The sequence below is a fragment of the Perissodus microlepis genome, chromosome 15, assembly GCF_051167445.1.
Source record: "Perissodus microlepis isolate ML-2025 ecotype Zambia chromosome 15, ASM5116744v1, whole genome shotgun sequence".
Lineage (NCBI taxonomy): Eukaryota > Metazoa > Chordata > Actinopteri > Cichliformes > Cichlidae > Perissodus > Perissodus microlepis.
The window spans coordinates 10,092,343-10,110,006 of record NC_140475.1 but is presented as its reverse complement, the minus strand read 5'-3'; the positions used below and the strand labels follow the sequence as shown (position 1 = coordinate 10,110,006).

At 41.7% G+C, this 17,664-nt stretch overlaps 1 protein-coding gene across 1 annotated transcript in view; it reads left to right on the top strand.

Annotated features, from left to right (window-relative positions):
- Positions 1 to 17,664, top strand: part of LOC146371725 (tyrosine-protein phosphatase non-receptor type 14-like) — a 41,427-nt gene that overhangs the window by 20,649 nt on the left and 3,114 nt on the right. Inside the window, exons 4-16 of the mRNA XM_084953052.1 lie at positions 4,620 to 4,717; positions 6,116 to 6,183; positions 6,655 to 6,725; positions 6,831 to 6,918; positions 7,006 to 7,094; positions 7,205 to 7,292; positions 7,490 to 7,572; positions 7,816 to 7,876; positions 9,400 to 9,478; positions 10,426 to 10,895; positions 10,987 to 12,276; positions 13,544 to 13,684; positions 14,653 to 14,871. Of these exons, the coding sequence (XP_084809178.1) occupies positions 4,620 to 4,717; positions 6,116 to 6,183; positions 6,655 to 6,725; positions 6,831 to 6,918; positions 7,006 to 7,094; positions 7,205 to 7,292; positions 7,490 to 7,572; positions 7,816 to 7,876; positions 9,400 to 9,478; positions 10,426 to 10,895; positions 10,987 to 12,276; positions 13,544 to 13,684; positions 14,653 to 14,871 (2,845 nt within the window). The remainder of the gene's footprint in view (positions 1 to 4,619; positions 4,718 to 6,115; positions 6,184 to 6,654; positions 6,726 to 6,830; positions 6,919 to 7,005; positions 7,095 to 7,204; positions 7,293 to 7,489; positions 7,573 to 7,815; positions 7,877 to 9,399; positions 9,479 to 10,425; positions 10,896 to 10,986; positions 12,277 to 13,543; positions 13,685 to 14,652; positions 14,872 to 17,664) is intronic.

The following is a 17,664-nucleotide window of genomic DNA, read 5'->3' as shown; positions in this document are numbered from 1 at the left end:
TGATGTCATTCTGACATACATGCCAGGTGCGTGCTACAATAAGGGTTTCTTTGTGCACAAGTATGTGCAAGCATGCAAGTCTTGAACGTCATAAAATGTTTTTCTCCTGCTAGCAATTTTATGTGATGTTTGTCTTGTTCTATGAAAACACAATGAGCTGATTTTACCACAAATTTGCTCCCTTTTACTACAATTTCAGCAGTAGTTTAATCCCCTATTTAAAAACTGGTATCATTAAATGCAGTTGAGTGTTTTAACTCTTTATTGAAGCTCCTACATTTTATACTTGTTTGGTAACCTTGGAAGTTTCTGGATCTGATTCTAAAATCATTTTGTGGTGAGTTTTGCATGTATTATTTTGTAATTTAGCTAACAGTTAACTGCCATTCAAAGACAGTGCCTACAAAATAGTAACATTTGAGGACTGTTGTATTTATTTTAATAAAGATGACTATTTCAAATTTGTTTAAAAACCCTCTTGAAATGGCACAACCTGGGTCATTAACATAGTTTTTTAGTACTTGCTGTCTGATGGTTTTGCTGCAGTTCATTTCAGGTTTTATTTCAAAGCAACATTTTCAGCTCTGCAGATGAAAATGCACCCGGGGCTATTAATGAGGAATTTGATTTCATGCCATACTTGAGTCAGAAGATTTAAAAGCACTGAAGCATGAAAATGAAAAACAGTGAAAAAAATACAGCTGTCAAAATATGCATGAAAAAAGATTTAAGCTAGTTAGGACTGATGAGACAAACTCATAAAGTGACCTAAAGGCAGATGTTTGTATATGAATATGCAAACTCTATAGGCAAGGAACAAGATTTGTGGAAGCCTTCTGGTTCTTCTTATCTGTTTGTAGTCTGGGTTTTAATGACCAATCATGTTTAAGCAGGTTGTAGATTAGGATGGAAGACATCAGTGGAAATGAAACCTGGAAATCACTGGCTATCCTTTGAATACACTGAAGCTTTTTATTAGCTTTTTAAAATTAATCTGCATTCTTAAAGAGTGACACGGCATCTTGACTTGGATATGCATTGGACACCAAAAGCCCCCGCCCCCCCAAATTCTCTAATGTACTTTCAGAAATGTACCAGTAGTTTTCTATCTTTGAAAACTGGAAAATCCAAACCCCTCCTTAAAAAGCAAAGACACATGGCCTAAAAGCCTTTGCCACTTTGAGTGAAGAGCTTCCAGAAAATGCTGGAGATGCCTCATCTGTCCAATTGTGGTTGGTCTCAAAACACTGGAAGGATGTGCTCTTTCTAGAATAACCATACTGTAATAACCACAAGCATAAGACTGTGATTAATGAAAAGTGCTGTATGACTCGTATGGGTTTTATTATTTGTGCAGAATCAGGTTGTAATCATAAAACAGGTCAGTCTCTACACTTCTTAGACTCGCTGTAGGCTTATTAACCTCTGAAGCCCCAACGCCCCCTGATACGGGGGCAAAAGGCAGGAGATCAGGTAGGCTTGGGGCTTAAGAGGTTAATGAATAAACGGTTCCGAATTTTAATACATGGCAAAAAATATTATTGTGCTTATTGTCACTATTACACTCTTAAAAGATTAAAAGCCATCTGATTTTAATAATTCCCTTAATCTGACTTTACAAAAAACTGCACTTGGTAGTTAGAAGCTTATCTCTACATAAAGGGTAACTAATTGTGGCTTTTTTTGAGGGAGGGGGTCAGTTTTTGTCAACCTGTAGAGGTTTGATTTCAAGGCCAGAAGCCAAAAATACAGGAAACCACAGCTCCATAAGATGTGGCTGCGTTTGTGGCTGTTCTGTGTAAAGTGGACTCTCCCATGAGGGATGCTCTGGGACTTTTACTGTCACGCTTCCACTTGTTCAGAGTTATTTCAACAGTTTACTGTCCGCCTCACCACTGCTGGCTTCGCGTATGTATAAACACCATCATGTTGTTACCATTGAACCTCAGAATGAGAACCAACCTCTGTTGACCTCAGCGTTCCTCCAGACCCCATACAGCGATTGCTGGGAAAACATAGAGAGTTTTTAAAAGCAAAGTCCACAATCATTTGAAGGGTTTTGAGTCCCGCTTGGCTCCTCCCCTCTAAACCGCATCAGACTCCGCCTCTCGCTGCAGCCACTGTGGTTGGGGTTGGCTAATTAGAGGGTTGCCACGGGAACGGAATGGCAGCTTAGCCAACGGGTGTAATGACAGGGTGAGGGAGGAGGGCGGGGTCAGATTATAGGCCCAGGAGTATGCTGAGAGGAGCTCAAAAAAGAAGGGAGAAGTGGGGAAAAGAATGCCAAAGAGAATATGAATCATGAAATATGTGAGGAGATAATGGCGGGCATGAAAATGAAACTGGGGGGTGAATAAAAAGATAGGTGGGACCTAATGTGCAGGCGAGGAGTGAAACCAAGTTTTGCAGAGAAAATGAACTAAAACTTCTGAGCGTGAAGAAGAAAAGTGGGTGAATGACTAAGCATGTAACTTAGTGGTTTCCACATAGACGTTTGGTTACTCTGGCATGGACTTGCATACTTTTTCTGACTGTGTGTGTGTGTGCACATCAGAAAAGGTGTCTCACAGCTTACACTCGGTCTGTGGTCGCCATGGCAGCCAACAGGAAACGGCGTGTGAGTTTTTATGCGGCTGAGCCCGGTCACCCTGACAGTTCTCTCTTTCCTCTTGTGTGGCCACTCCATTCTTCAAAAGACAAACATCCAGCTGGACCACGACTAAAAGTGGACAAAAGGAGCACAGAAACTTTAGGAGCTTGGTGTATTTCAGCCTCTCGGTTTTGGGACTTTTACCACATTTTGTGAACGCAATCTGAGCTGTGTCATCATATCAGCTTACGCTTGGCAAAGCTACCACTGCCTAAAACCACGGTGAAATGACTCCCAGTTTGCCTCACATTTGCACTGCAATTATAATGGTCCACTTTTGTCAAGCTTGTGTTGCTCCTGCTGAAGATTAAACCCCGAGTTAGTTGCGTCAGCCCCGTGTAACATGCCTTTTATAAAATCATATTGTGCAGCCCCGTTGGCATACATTTGGCATTCCACTCAAGTCAAAAATGACTCACTGCTGTTTCAAATAGAGGTGATTCACTCATTCCTCACTTCAGCAGCAGGCTTACTGATATTGTTTTGAGCAGCTAATGCCGTTGCCAATACTTTCTTGACACATACTTTCACTTGCACAGACCAGAAGCAGAGGAATACATCTCTGTGGTGTCTCAGCAGATGTTGGCCATCTTTCAGTTGCTAATGTGCAGCGCCTTGAGCACAGCTCCTCTTACTTTCTTTGGATAAATGTGTCAAACTGGAACCCATCATGTTTTCCAACTCAATTTTATATAAGTGGTGTTTGGAGACACTGTGGCTTATATGAAAAAAAAAAAGGTACTAACCAAAGAGCTTTTGAAAGCGAACAACAGTGCCAATGCTGCCACCCACTTAGTCAGTGTTTTGTGCAGTTTGGCTATAAAATGCATACAGATGCAGTCTGATTTTAAAAAGTTATGGTCTGTATGCTTTCTAGTAACTCTGCAAGACTTTGAGCTAAAAGCGAGCATGCTTACTTTTTAGCAGGTATGGCAGTTTTACCATGTGTACAATCAGTTTGCTAATTACCATAAAATAACATGGTTTAGAAATCTGTGAGAAAAAGATCATAATTTTCACTTGGTTTGTGACTTTAGTATAATTTTTCCAAATGATTTTTATGGTCTCAATTTAGTTTTTCCTAGATTCAAAGCTTCCACATGGTTTTCCCCAAAGTGCAGTTTATCCTCAATGGAATTAGCTTTGAAGGTATTGAGCTCAAAAGTGACCACTCTTATTTTTTTCCATTCATTTGCTCCACTGATATTTCAGAAAATCCTTATGTTGGATTTTGCAGTCAAGTGACCGCCAATCATGTAAAGTTAACTTGTCTTCTATTTTGAACATGTGACTATGCAGCCAAGTGAATAAGCCTGCAGTCACACAGGCCTAGGGCTAGCAGAATACTGTGGTTGTTTATAGTTTGCATTAAAGATGTTGAGTTGTCTGCAAACACTTCCCAACTACTTTCCAAGTGATAGCAAAATAGTGAAATGTGCAGCACACAGCAGAAATGGAGACTTTCAAATCAAAAGCTGCACATTTTGGTATGTGTTGGGTACAGTGCTGAAACACAGCTTTTATTTTGAAGTTTAACATCATCCGTTTTCCGGTTTGCATTGCTACGATCATGTACAGACCTTTTTCCCCGACTGCAATCACTGTTCAGGTGGTTTCTCGACCTGATGTTCGCAGGTTTAAAGATTCCCATGGTAACAGCGCCTTTGATGTTGCTGTTTCAGTTTAGCTTTATGTGTCGAGTTTTTGTCAACGATCGCATATGTAACAAAACTGACATTATATAGTCGTGTGGTTTCAATAGGAGTACATACCATTTTGTATTTAGCTTGAAGTAAGTCTACTTTGGATGGTTACAACATAATGGCTCATTATTAAAATCCCTATGGAGATAAATAAATCATAAATCAATGCACTGGACAAATTAAAAATTTTACTTAACACGGTCTAGGTATCTTTTTATCCCTGTTGTGTGTTTTTTTTTACCTTCCTTTCCTGTTTTTTTCTGTAGGTATCAGTATTACCTGCAGGTAAAGAAGGAGGTGTTGGATGGACGTCTACAGTGCTCTGTAGAGCAGGGGATCAGGCTCGCTGGCCTGGCAGTACAAGGTAAGACTACACGAACAAGTCTCCCAATGAGAGACAGACAGCACAAGAGAGTGAGAGTGAGCACAAACTCACACTTTCTCAGGTCATCTTGACTTCACTACCTTATATGGCTGCATACCACAGGGAGAACCCAGTCCACTTGAGTTCCTATGGTATCAGTCCTAACACATGCACATACACACACACCCACCCTCGCTCCATCCTTTCAGTTCCTGGGTGCTGTCTGTGTCCCAGGGGAATGTAAACAGACAGCTTGCTTATCAGCTGCTCCAAGGTTAGCTGTAGCAGCATCAGGAAGGCTCTTATCTGTCGGGAGGTGAGGATCCTGTGCTAGACCTCCTTTTGCCCGGCAAACGGCAGAAAGCTTTTAGGTACTTAGTACAAGCAATATCAGGAGAACTGTACATGTTATAGAGATTGTGCAGGTGGTTTTGTTTCTGTTATGTAGATATTTGTTTTTGTTATCTTTAATAGTATTGCACAGTACACAAGTTCAGAAATATTTCCATCTAATAAAACAAGAAACACTCAGAGACACTTTACGACTCAATGGACATGTCCACGGCCTGAAGAGCACATTTGCCGCAGGTAGCTTCATGTGATTTTCCCTGGGTAACCATGACAACAGCATGACAAAGCATCTACATGGATGAAACCTGCATTGCTTTGACCATTGTGGATGCAGTTGAGTTGAGATGACAGTTGAGCTAAAACAGACTTTTTTCTAATGTTAAGCATTTGCTTTTCTAGTCTTGAGGAGTAATTTCGCAAAGCGAGCTAGCAGAATATAATAGGTATTTGGACAAATGAAATTGCCTTAGTTTTAACTGGAAAATCTGTATTTATCCCAACGTTTTGTCCTATTGGGTTAGCACCTTCATAACATAAATTTATTTTATTTTTAAATCAGTAGTTTTTTTCTTATTAGGGAAACTGTATAGATCGAAGAGAAAGGCCAACCAGGATACCTATTGAGAACCTACGCAAGAAGCGTTGCAGGATAAACACAGTGAGTCCATATTGGACTGTACCGATTCCTTTTTTCTACTCTACTTGACCACTCAGAACTTACAATTGGCACGCTCTGATTAATGCATCAGTTCAGTATCTTGCCCAAGGATACTGAGCCAGTGCTAGGGATCAAACCACCATCCTCCCTATTAGTAGATGACCTGTTCTCCTCCCTCTGTTACAAGTTCCCAGCTGACCTGCGAACCCAGAACCTTCTCGCTGTGAGGTGGCGCTAACCCTTGCACCATCATGCCACCTTGAACAATATCAAACACAATAACAAACTCACAGTCAGTTTATAGTGTAAAGGCTGCTCATTACAGTGTAAAAATGAAATTCATTGTTTTTGTGTAAATAAATGTGAACATCTGTGTTTGTAATTTTTAGCTGACTTTGGAGACTTCACTCAATTCCTGTCTCAGGACTTCCTCAGGGAGTACGTGCTTTTCCCAGTGGTGAGTCCTCGAGCCTTTACCATTCAAATACTAGCAGTGTTTGTGTGTGTGTGTGTGTGTGTGTGTGTGTGTGTGTGTGTGTGTGTGTGTGTGAGAGAGAGAGAGAGAGAGAGAGAGAGAGAGAGAGAGGCAGAGAAAGTCTGTGTTTGTGTGTTTTTCTGTGTATGTGCTGCCTGAAGGCACACATTCCTGTGACATCTGTGTACCTCCTCCCTCTGCATACCTGACTGACAGGCAAAAAGCAAAAAGAATAAAGAAGAATTTGAGTTGGAGGATGGGATGAATTAATATGAACTGATTACCAAATAGAAACAAAATATTAAATATTGGAGCATTATTTTATTTTTTCAAACATTGCCAGCAACATGATGTTCATTGTAAGACAAGTGACTATAGGTTGCTTTCCCATAGCTTCCTTCTTCATTGCTCTTATTTCCTGCACAATGTTTTGCTGTCTTTATTTTCTCTCAGAACTGGCGTAATGGAGAAGAGGTGCTAGAAGAGTGGACCCAGAAAGTTGCTGAGGAGCACAAGAGTCACTGGTACTGTTAGCTACTTTGTATACTGTATGCACATATATGCATGTGTCACCAAGACAAAGTAAAATAGAGATAATAAGATTCTTGGTACCATTCTGTGTTTTCCAGTCGAATGCAGGCCGCTGAAGCAGAACTGCTGTACATCAAGGAGGTAGAAAAACTGGATGGGTTTGGCCAGGAGAGCTTTCCAGCTAAGGTAGATACATTACATCACCCTCAACCTCTCAATCAGTATCCTTTGAGAGATTTTAAATGAGTTCTTATGTAATACTCTCTTCCACAGGACAACTATACCAATGACATATTCATCGGTGTGTCTTTCATTGGAGTGTTTGTTAAACACAGAAATGGCAGATCCATCATGCTCCACAAGTAAGTTTCTCCTTTCAAAAAAGAAAGAAAGAATTGTCATAATTTCCTGCACTCATGAGGAACCGTTGTTCCTTTTTTAAAACATTTGTTTGCATCTGTGTGTTATAAAGGTGGAAGGACATTGGTACCATTGCACACAACAAGTCAGCCATCACAGTGGAGATAACGAGCAGAGACGACACCATCGTCTTTCACATGGTGAGTGTTGTGTCTGCAGACACAGAGGTTTAGAGTGGGAGGTTAAACATGCAGGAAAAGTATGAGTCCACAAAATACCTGCAGAGTGACAAACAAACTGGGGAGAGTTGATTCTTGACTTCACAGAAATACTCATTTTCTGTTCACCTTAAATTTTCGGTGTTATTATTTATTTTTTTCTCTGTTTGTGTCTGCAGGAGGATATGGAAATGGCAAAGTACATTGCCCGCCTTTTCACAGCCAGACACAAATTCTACAAACAGAACAAGATCTGTGCAGAGTGAGTTTCAAGGCCACACAGAGAGGACAGCTGAAGGCCATTAAAACACTAAGATATCAATTGTCTGTCATTTATTTTTTTTAATGGGTATTTCAACAACCTGTTGAAGGTTATACAAAAAAAAAACCCCAACAAAACATATGCTATAAAAGACTGTGTAGCATTCACTGACCATTTGGTACATGACCTGGTTGCATTTAATAAAATACTAATTTGTCACATAATGTGTCTGTTTCTTTGTAGGCCCACTCACTCACCTGCACCAATGAGGAGGAGACCCACCTGGACTCATCGCCTGTCTCTAGTATGTTGACAAGCATTTGTATGTTTTGAAGTGATTTGATACAGCTATTTAATATTGCCTCTGGTCAATATAAAAGAGACGAGAATGGAGGACAGAGGGGGAACACAGAAACGTCCACAATTAGCAACCTGATCCCGCTATCCCACTCAGGGAAGCTCTTAATCGTCTAGAATACAGACATAATAAATAAAGACTAATAGTGCCTTCCACTCCAAAACTTTAACTCTTTACCCTCTGAAAGCCTATTAGGAGTAACTCTGAGATGTTTCTGTCATATTCAGGTCCAGAGTAAAATGAATGGGTTTGCATCAGAGGTTTATGAGGGTGGTCTATGCCTATGCAGCTACCCTTGAAACTGTTGCAGTGGTCATCAAACCACTGAGGTGTCAAAGCCCATCAATTAAGGGTACTAGGGTGGTAATTTAATGTTGTCTTCATGAGGAAAGAGTTTAAGGGGAAAAAGAGAATACTGTGACACCATCAGAATAAATACTTGTGTACAAATGTGTACATTTCCACAATAAGTTGCCGCCAGGTAGATTCCAATACTAGAAAGCATTCTACACAATAGCAAAACCACTTAGAAACATACTATATATATGTGAAAAGGCTGTATATGAAATATCACACGAAAGAAGCATGTAATCCCCCAAAACAAAACAAAAAACAGCTTAAGAGTAGTTTCTAATTCCAGCCTTCAGGGCTTTCTGTATGTAGTGCATGAATCCAATGTGAAATGATACCTCTTCTTAAAAGAGGCGTCGATCGAAAGATTGTTGCTATAAAGGGAATACTACTGGATTCATGCACTACAAACAGAAAGCCCTGAAGGCTCAAATGAAGAACTACTGTTAAGTTGTTAGCGCATGTCTGCTACTTTTGGCATGGTTTTCTATGCAGATGTTTTTCATCATGCAGTTAGAGCTCTGCTTTCTGATTGTTGGAAATTGGAATTTCACACTGATTTTTATTGTGATTGTTGTTTGTCTTAAATTGTGCTGATGGCGGTTTATTACTGAAACATGCATCTTTTTGCCCTTTAATAAATATAAAGAAGCATTTTTTTGAGAGTTCTGGCGTTTTCCTTCTATTCTATAAGCTCTTAATTGTGCCATGGAGCCTTGGTTTTAGCATGCGTTGGTGGTGTGGTGGGTGTTGTTGGAAAGTTAGAAAGGGTGTTGCTTGCTCTGATTTCCGGTGCGACAGCGAAGGCTGTGATTTCTGCGTCTCCCTCCCTGCTGGCCAGACAATGGTGAGGCTAAATGTGGCACAATAGATGTTCAGTCAGACCACTGGAGTGCTCAGATGACTGTCTGGAGTACCGCAAACTTTGTCCAATGACAGATCCGCGGCACTAGCTTCAATCTGGCTTGGTCACAGTCAGCCATTGTGTTTGATGTGTTAAGACAGAGAAGTAAAGTGATGGTTTCATGTGTGATGTAAAGAAACTGAAATATCACTTTGAGGATCAGGAGATCTTACAATGTCACACTTTTTAACCGTTTTACAATTTCTTCATTTAGCCACGGCCACAGTCCTGTAACTTCCAGTCAGTGCATTCCCAGTTTGGAGACCATTATCAGGACACACAGAGCTCTCAAGGTAGGTGTTACTGTTTTACAGTGGCTTTCCTCCCCCTGCTTTAACCACAGTGTGATTTAAGATTTTTGCGTCCCTGACAATAACTCAAAACAACAGTCCTCCTAATTGTGTCTTTCCCATCAGGCGTGTGACTCACAGCCCATTCGCATTTTAACAGTCTCCCAGCCAATTAGAGCCCAACGTTTGGGGTGCAGAGCGGTGACCTCATTTATGCTTCACTCTTTCATTGACGTGTTCACACACTCAGCCTGCCTTATAATCCGAAGAACTTCACTCATGTCAGCTTAACAATAAAAAGTGGAAAAACATTCTGGGTGTGCTACTGCGTGTGGGCGTGAGATCGGTCTCGAGTGTGACCTCAGGCATCATACTCCGATTGTGCGGACAGAGATTATGCTTGTCTTCCTTCTCCTTGTGAACACGGGATAGTTTCACACGGGAGAGCGCTCTGCTCAGCGGGAAGGAATAACATGACATATTTTTCTGTGGTGGTTGGTGCAGCTGTGAAACCAACAAAACAGCAGTGATCATTTTTGCCACCTTCGGGATGCCACAAAGGGTGTTTATTTCAGCTTGTTTATAACAGCTTAGACAGTTAAACTGCAAGACTGGAAAACCCCCAGTACCACCTTCACCATACCACTGGCAAGATTACAGGAACATTTGGTCTCCCTTCATTTTTTTTCTTTAAATTTGTCAGTGTTCCCTTTTGATTTTCTTTCTTTTAAGCTCCAACACTGTTCATTGTGCAAAGCGTGTGTTCTTTTAAGTTTTTATATGAAATACTGAGGTACCAAGTATGTGAACAGTCATAGAGCTTCAAAGATCAATAAAATCTTTGTTTGATTAAGTTTAGTTTTAGTGCACAAATTGCTTAAAGATGTTTGTAGCTCAGATTTTCTTGTGATCTTCTTTACACATTTTTCCATGCCTCCTTTGCTGTGCAGACAGTATCTTCCATGATGACCCGTATTACAAGTCAGAGAGCAGCCTGGATCGCTGTACAGTGGACTTTACCTACCGAAACGGTAACGTGCCAAACGGAAGCATGTACAGCAGCCCCAGCCTGAGCTCCCTCAATCGTTCCCAGAATTTTGTCCCACCCTCGCCCATGTCCTCCAACCTCAGCATCCCTGGCAGTGAGCTCATGCGGCCTGACTACATCCCCAGCCACCGTCACAGTGCCATCATTGCACCATCCTATCGGCCCACGCCTGAGTACGATGCTGTCATGCGGCAGAAGCGGTGCATGCTCCCTGCTCACCATGACCTTCACAGCCAGTCGCTACGCAGTCTCAACATCAGCAATGCCTGTGCCTACCGGCAGCCTGAACCTCTAGTATACAGCCAGCCAGAGATGCGAGAGAGGGGCCCTTATCATGGTGTGGCACCCAGCCCTGCTCCGTATACACCACAGGTAAGGGTTAGGATGGTCTGAGATTATTATTTAATTAATTGTATTTAGCTTCCTAGTTCAATGCATCTGTTTGTGACTGTTCATCTTGCAGATCACATATAGTAAGCCGGTGTCCCATGGCCCTCATCAGGGAGGACCAGCCAACAGCCAGGGTCCGTGCCATTCACCCCATGTTAACGAAAGTGGAGGCAGCAGCAGCGGTGGAGGTGGAGGAAGCTCCATCTCCCATACAGTCAGCACACCCGAGCTGGCAAATACCAAACAACAGGGGAACAACATGGGAAACTATGCAGCTACAGCCAACATGCTGAGGAACCACATGTCGCGGCCTCCTCCACCTTATCCTTCCAGCTCCTTTCGCCCAGCCACCAGCACGCCAGACCTAGCGAGCCATCGGCATCGCATTGGTGGCAGTAGTCCAGAACTGGTTACCCGCATGGTGCAGCTGTCAGTCAAAACCTTCCAGCCCGACAGCTCAGCTGTGGTGCACCAGTCCCTGCAGGAGGTCAGTGAACCATTAACTGCAGCTGCTAAGCACCGGTCCACGCTGGGCAAGAGACACAGCATGGAGGTTATAAGCAGCATGAGAGGAGCGATGGAAGGCCTTGTGATGAAAGGAATGAATGCTCCTCTTCATCGGCGGAATACTCTGAGAGAACATGTGATGCCATCTCAGCCTCAGTCCATTCCACAGCCCCAGCCTCAAAACTCTCAGTCACAACCTCAGCCGCAACCTCAACCTCAGCCTCCACCTCAGCAGCCAAAAGAGTTGCCCATGAAGCCTGCCAAGAATGCACCCGAGGCAGTGACTTATCAGCACCAAAAGACTCTTTCTAATGCTACCATGCTCATACACAGCAGTGAAAGTGAAGAAGAGGAAGAGGAAGAAGAGGAGCGGCCTGAACTGGACGTTCAAATTCCAGGTCTCAACGAGGACATTAGCATCAGTGCACAGCTCCAGGCTGCTCTGGCCAAACTTCCCAATAAACCCCCTCCAGAATACCCGGGCCCTCCTAGACCTGCAAGCAATGCTCAAGCTCGCACCCACACCCACAATCACAACAACACCCACCACACCAACCATAATCAAGGACCACAGGGCAACCAGGGACCAGTGGACCCAAGCCAAGGCCATGGCTGCGCCTTAAAGACTGGACAGAGCCAGGGTGTTAGTGGGCCTGGGGGTGGTGGTGGTGGTGGTGGGACACTGACCCGGGGGGATCAGAGTGTTGTGAATGGAGCAGTTTTAGGTCCATCCATTTCAGAACCGGACTTGACCAGTGTGAAGGAGAGGGTGAGGAAGGAGCCGGTCAAAGAGAGGCCAGTATCAGAGATGTTTTCCTTGGAAGACAGCATAGTGGAGAGGGAAATCGCTCAAAGGGTAAGATACTCGCTCATTCTACATCTTCACAGCCGTTCCCTCAAATTTTAGAACTAACACATTTCTACATTTTAACACAGTGTAACAATTTTTTTTACGTAAAGCAATGTAATGCATTTATTACTTAATATTACAATATAACACATTTACTCAATAATACAATTTAACACATTTTTACTTAAATATAATAATACTTTTTTTTAACTTAATAATACAATGCAACATATGATGTTACATTTTATCTATGTTTATAACATTCACAATTTTTTTCTATTACCTTTCCATATGGAATAAAAATGTTTAGCATGAAATTATTAAATATAATGTCAGTGCCTGACACCTCTGAAGCCATTGTACTGGTATAGTTTTAAATATTACAGTCTGTTGTCTGCTCACTAGTTTCAAAGCTCCTGATTAGCAGTAATCTGGGGTTCAGCACCTAAAAGGGCAGTACTGGACTCTGAATTCCCAGAGGCAGCTAAAAGCCTTACTAAGCCTTCCGATTATTCTTCGAGTTGGGTGTTTTTGTGTCGGTGGGCTTTCTGTTAATATGCAAACATCTGACCCAGCACCAGTCCAGTCATAAATAATTGCCTCCTAGAGATAAACCTGTCTGTCTGTGATTGCAGGTGTGTGGGATTTTAGCCAATAAAACTTAAAGAATGTTTTCTTCTCACTGCTGTCCAAAGCTGCTAAAGCCCTTTTATGCCAGCTGCTTTATCTTATGCATAGAGGGTACCCCTTATGACCCCCAAGCTGTTGTTTTGACTGCCCCATGGGGGATCAAGGTGGTGGAAAGGGGAAGGGCGGTGCTGTCCTGGAGGTTTAATAGCATCAGAGATTAGGAGAGGTAATCCTTCGAGGAAGGAGACGGTGCAATGTGGGTCAGTGTTTGGAAGCGAGAAAGAGAGTCAGGATGACAGAGAGTGTGTTGTAATCAAACAGAAGCTGAAGAGGTAGGTGGGAATAAACAAAGATGAAACAATTAATAACATGTAAGAAGGACAAACGAGGATGAAGGCAACCAGATGGATAAGAACTCTTTCTTAATAGGCTTTGTGTAGTGGGCTTCCTGTTTCTCACCTTTGGACTTATTACAGGGGGATTGGTACGGGCAGTTTATGCACGTGCATGTGAAATTCTCCCCACCCACTACTGCTCATGCACATCTGCGTGAACACTGTACTCGTGCAATGGCAGGTCAGTCAGTCTTACAAACCTGCTGGTGCCTGCAAGCATGACAACAGGATTTTTCTCTCTCTTGAAGACGCTGGAGAGACAGAAGATGTCTGTGGACTCCATGAAGAGGCCGCTGATGATGGCCGCACTCAACGGGCTCTACGTCGCCCGAATGCCTGTCCCCGAGAGTCCAGGGGAGGAAGGCGCCAAGGCGGCTACTGATGAAAGGGTAGGATGCTTGCTTTTTGTACAACATATACATTATTATGGTTAAAGTTTAAGGGTTTCATGACTGTAACTTTGTATTATTCTGTATATTTTGTAACATATAGTAAAAAAGTCCTGCTAATTTACAGACAACCTTTAAAAAATATGCTGCTGGGAATTCATTTTACTCATCTGTTTTGTTGCTACTTTATTACTACATTTACTATACCCAAAACCTTTGGGATTTACTGACATGTATGTAATTGGAAACTTATCATATTAAAGATAGAAAAGGCTTTTTAAGCTCTTAAAAAAATCACAATTACTAAAACGAGTATTTAAAGAACTGATATCAAGAATAACATACCAGAGTTGATGTTCAGGATTAGGTCTCATTTAAGCTTATTTAAACCGAATAATCATAAAAGCTTTAAATGTCCCCAAAAAGTTTGTTTGGTCATCGTCACACCAAAACTCACAGTCTCTATTAATCACATCATTTTAATGAATTCCACTGCCCAAGTAGATCCCCAGTGTGTTTGGCTCCCTTTTGAGTGTGGAGGTGTGAATCCCAGTCTTTGTCCCAACTGTTGCTAAGCTAATGGGGGTAAACCCTAAGTGGGCTGTGGAACGTGTGGCACGGTAGTGCTTATCTCCTCTGGGCCTGCTGGTATGTTAAGAATGTGACCTGAGAGAGAGCAAGCCAGCCACAGAGAAAGAGAGACAGAAAGAGATTCTGGCCTCTCAGACATGACTGGCTTAATAAACACCACTGCTGCTGCGTATTTGGCGCTTTCCTGACTATATTGATTCAGTATGAATACTTGTGAGCATCATGAGGAGACCGATGAGAATTTAAAAACATGAGTGTTGGATTCGAATGCCTTTGTCGGGGTGTAATGTAAATGAATGAGTGCCTTTTTGGGGACTGAAAGAGAGACTTCTAAATAATAAACACCCTCTACTTTTTCTCTCCCTCTCTCTCTCTAGTGTAAGACCTTGGAGTTGAAGCTAGAAGAAGAGCGGGTCTTTACAGAGTATGAGCAGGTGCCCAAGAAGAGGGCAGACTGTATTCTCACAACAGCAACTCTGCCCGAAAATGCAGAGCGCAACCGTTTCCGTGATGTTGTTCCTTATGAGGAGAATCGAGTTGAGCTTGTACCCAACAAGGAGAACAATACGGGCTACATAAATGCCTCGCATATCAAGGTATACACAGCCGTGCTTATCTGTGTGTGATCCAGGCTTTTGCAGTACTGTTTAAAAGTCTTGAGTTTCCCTTAATTTCCTTTCCTGTAGTCTTCAATAATACTTCTCCATGTTCCTTAATGGATATTCAGAGGTTTCTCTATATATATATATATATATATGTTAGGACTAAAAATTGTAGGACTTGATTGCTCCATCAGATCTGTTACCCCTGACTTTCAGTCCAGTTCTTGTGTAACTGGACATACCTCAGGTTTTTCTTACTGTTTAGGCTTCCTTAAGAATGGTGTTTTCTCATTTTTTTTAAGGTCACACTACACATTACACCAAGATAGCCAAAGTATTTGGCTAAGAGGTTTTTGGGAACCACCTTCCTGTTGAAAAATTACTCAAATGGAAACAGAAAATATGTGTCAAACTGAAACTGTGGAAGTTATCTTTGTCGTATTTCATAGATTCAAATATATATCGATATCTATACATATCTATATACATATTTTGTTTCTTTTTTTTATATACACACAAAAAAGAACAAAAAAGATGAGTACTTCATGACTCCATGACTTATGCACAGTTCTGAGTTTGACAGATTTAATGCCTTCTGTGTCTGCCCATTAAATTTGTGCATTTTGAAGAGTGATGTCCAAAGAAAAGCACAATCCAAACTTAAGAAGCTAAACTCATCAATCAAGATGTCTTTATCCAAACCAAAATCCAAAGCACATGTTTTTCATTGGACAGTGATGATAAGAGATATTACCCCAACTAATGTAGCTGTGGCTTTCTTCGGGTGGCTCAAATAATGTCAGCTCTGCAACTGTGACTTGATTGCTGGTTGGTTTCAATTTAAGAAGAAATACTTGAGAAATAAAATATATCACAAGTTGTTTTACAACACTTAGGTTTATCTACATGGCTCTTAAACAGAATTGCTGTCTCAAAGTGCTTTGCAACACCCACATCATACAGCCTAAATGAAAACAGAGTATAAGGTTGATGCTTTCAGTTTTGTTCTAGTCTTTGTTGTGGTCATTGCTAAGCAGGGAATGGCTCGGAGGAAAGGATGAAAGGCAGCTATTGAAGGCTGTTTGTGCCTTTAAGCTCCCAGAGCTTGTGGAATTCCCAAAGAATGTTGTCCAAACTCCAAAACCCTCTTAAACAACCTGAGTCGCTCTCACTGGCTCTTTATTCATGTTTAGTTGCAAACAGTATGTGTATGCAAGCTTGTGCATACGCGTGTGTCTGCATGCCATGTGTACGTTGTGCACCAAAGCAGCACTGAGTCGCTGCCTACCACAGTGTAACCCTCTTACTCCCCTGTCATTTAAGGTGGTTGCCGCAGAACAAAAAGACCTTGTTTATTCCCCATCCGTCTCTTAATACAGTGTTTATAGTCACGAGGTGGCCTGAGAAATCAGCTGAGACATGCCCTTTATGTAATAGTACTGAAGTTTCTGTGGTCGGAGTGAGCTAAAGATTGGACGTATTTAAGTGCTATTTGTGGTCTTGTGGTTATCAGGAAGGGGAAATGGAAGAAAACTAGAGATAAGGAGTTAATAGAGTTATAAATGAAAGAAAAGCGATCCCACTGTGGATAAAAGTAAGAGGTGTTTACACTGCCCTCCAGTGGTTGTGAATATTATAGATGTCTGTAGGTGAGCTGAACTTCTGTGAGGAGCCAGCACTATTTTTTATTTATAGTTTATATACAGTCATTGACTTTAATACATTGGTTTCTGTCAGTTCTGTTCTGCCCTGTAAGACAGACTTTAAACCTGACCTGGACTCCTTTTAGCTTGCCATTTACTCTGAGCAATCGCATCAGTCTGCCATTTATCATTTACGATAAACTGCGTTAGCTGTTTATCAATGAGAACCGTCTTTTCAGCCATTAGCTTTCATCAGTTATTTTTACTTCCAGCAGCTGATTATTATCAGTCTAACATTTTCAACAGTTAAACTTTACTTATACTCAGCAATTTTAAACGCTGGCTGTACTTTTATAAATAAATAGAGTTTTCACTAGACTCTATACAGTTCTGTGATATTCTAAGTACATCCCATGATTCAGTAGCTTGTAGAACGAATGTAATGATTTTCTGTATGATTTTAATTAGTTGCTCAGATTGTTGTGGAGGAATTTAAGTCCACTCTTTTTTTTATAATGCTGCTTCAGTTCATTCAGGGTTGTGTGCATTCATTTATTCTTTGAAGGTCTTACTGCAGCACTTTAGTCGGTTTGAGTCTGGACTTTTGGCCATTGGAGCGCCTTGATTCTTTCCTTTTTCAGCCATTCGATTGTAGATTTGCTGCTTTGGCTTTTTGTCACATTTGACCCAGTTTTTGGCCAAGCTTTAGCTGCCGGACAGACTTCAGATTTGACTCTAGAATACTTCTTGTCGTGTGGCTGCAAAATAAACCCAAATCATCACCTCTCCTCCACCGTGCTTGACAGTGGGCAGTGGTGTTTGTGCTGGAGGTGTTGCTGCATTATGGCCAAACATCTCCACTGTGGTCTCATCTGTCCAACTTTGCAAACCTAAGCCATGCTTCCACATTATTTTTTTTAGAGCGATGAGGGTCTCTCCTATCATTCCTTCCAAACAAGCCATACTTATTCAGTCTTTTTCTAATTGTACTGTTGTGAAGTTTAACATTTAACATGCTAACTAAGGCCTTTAGAGTCTGAGATGTAGCTCTTGGACTTGATGATTATTTAATCAAATGCATTTGATCAGCAGCACCTGGCTGCAACTTTCCCATTTTTAATCTTACTGAAGCAGTGTTGGTGTG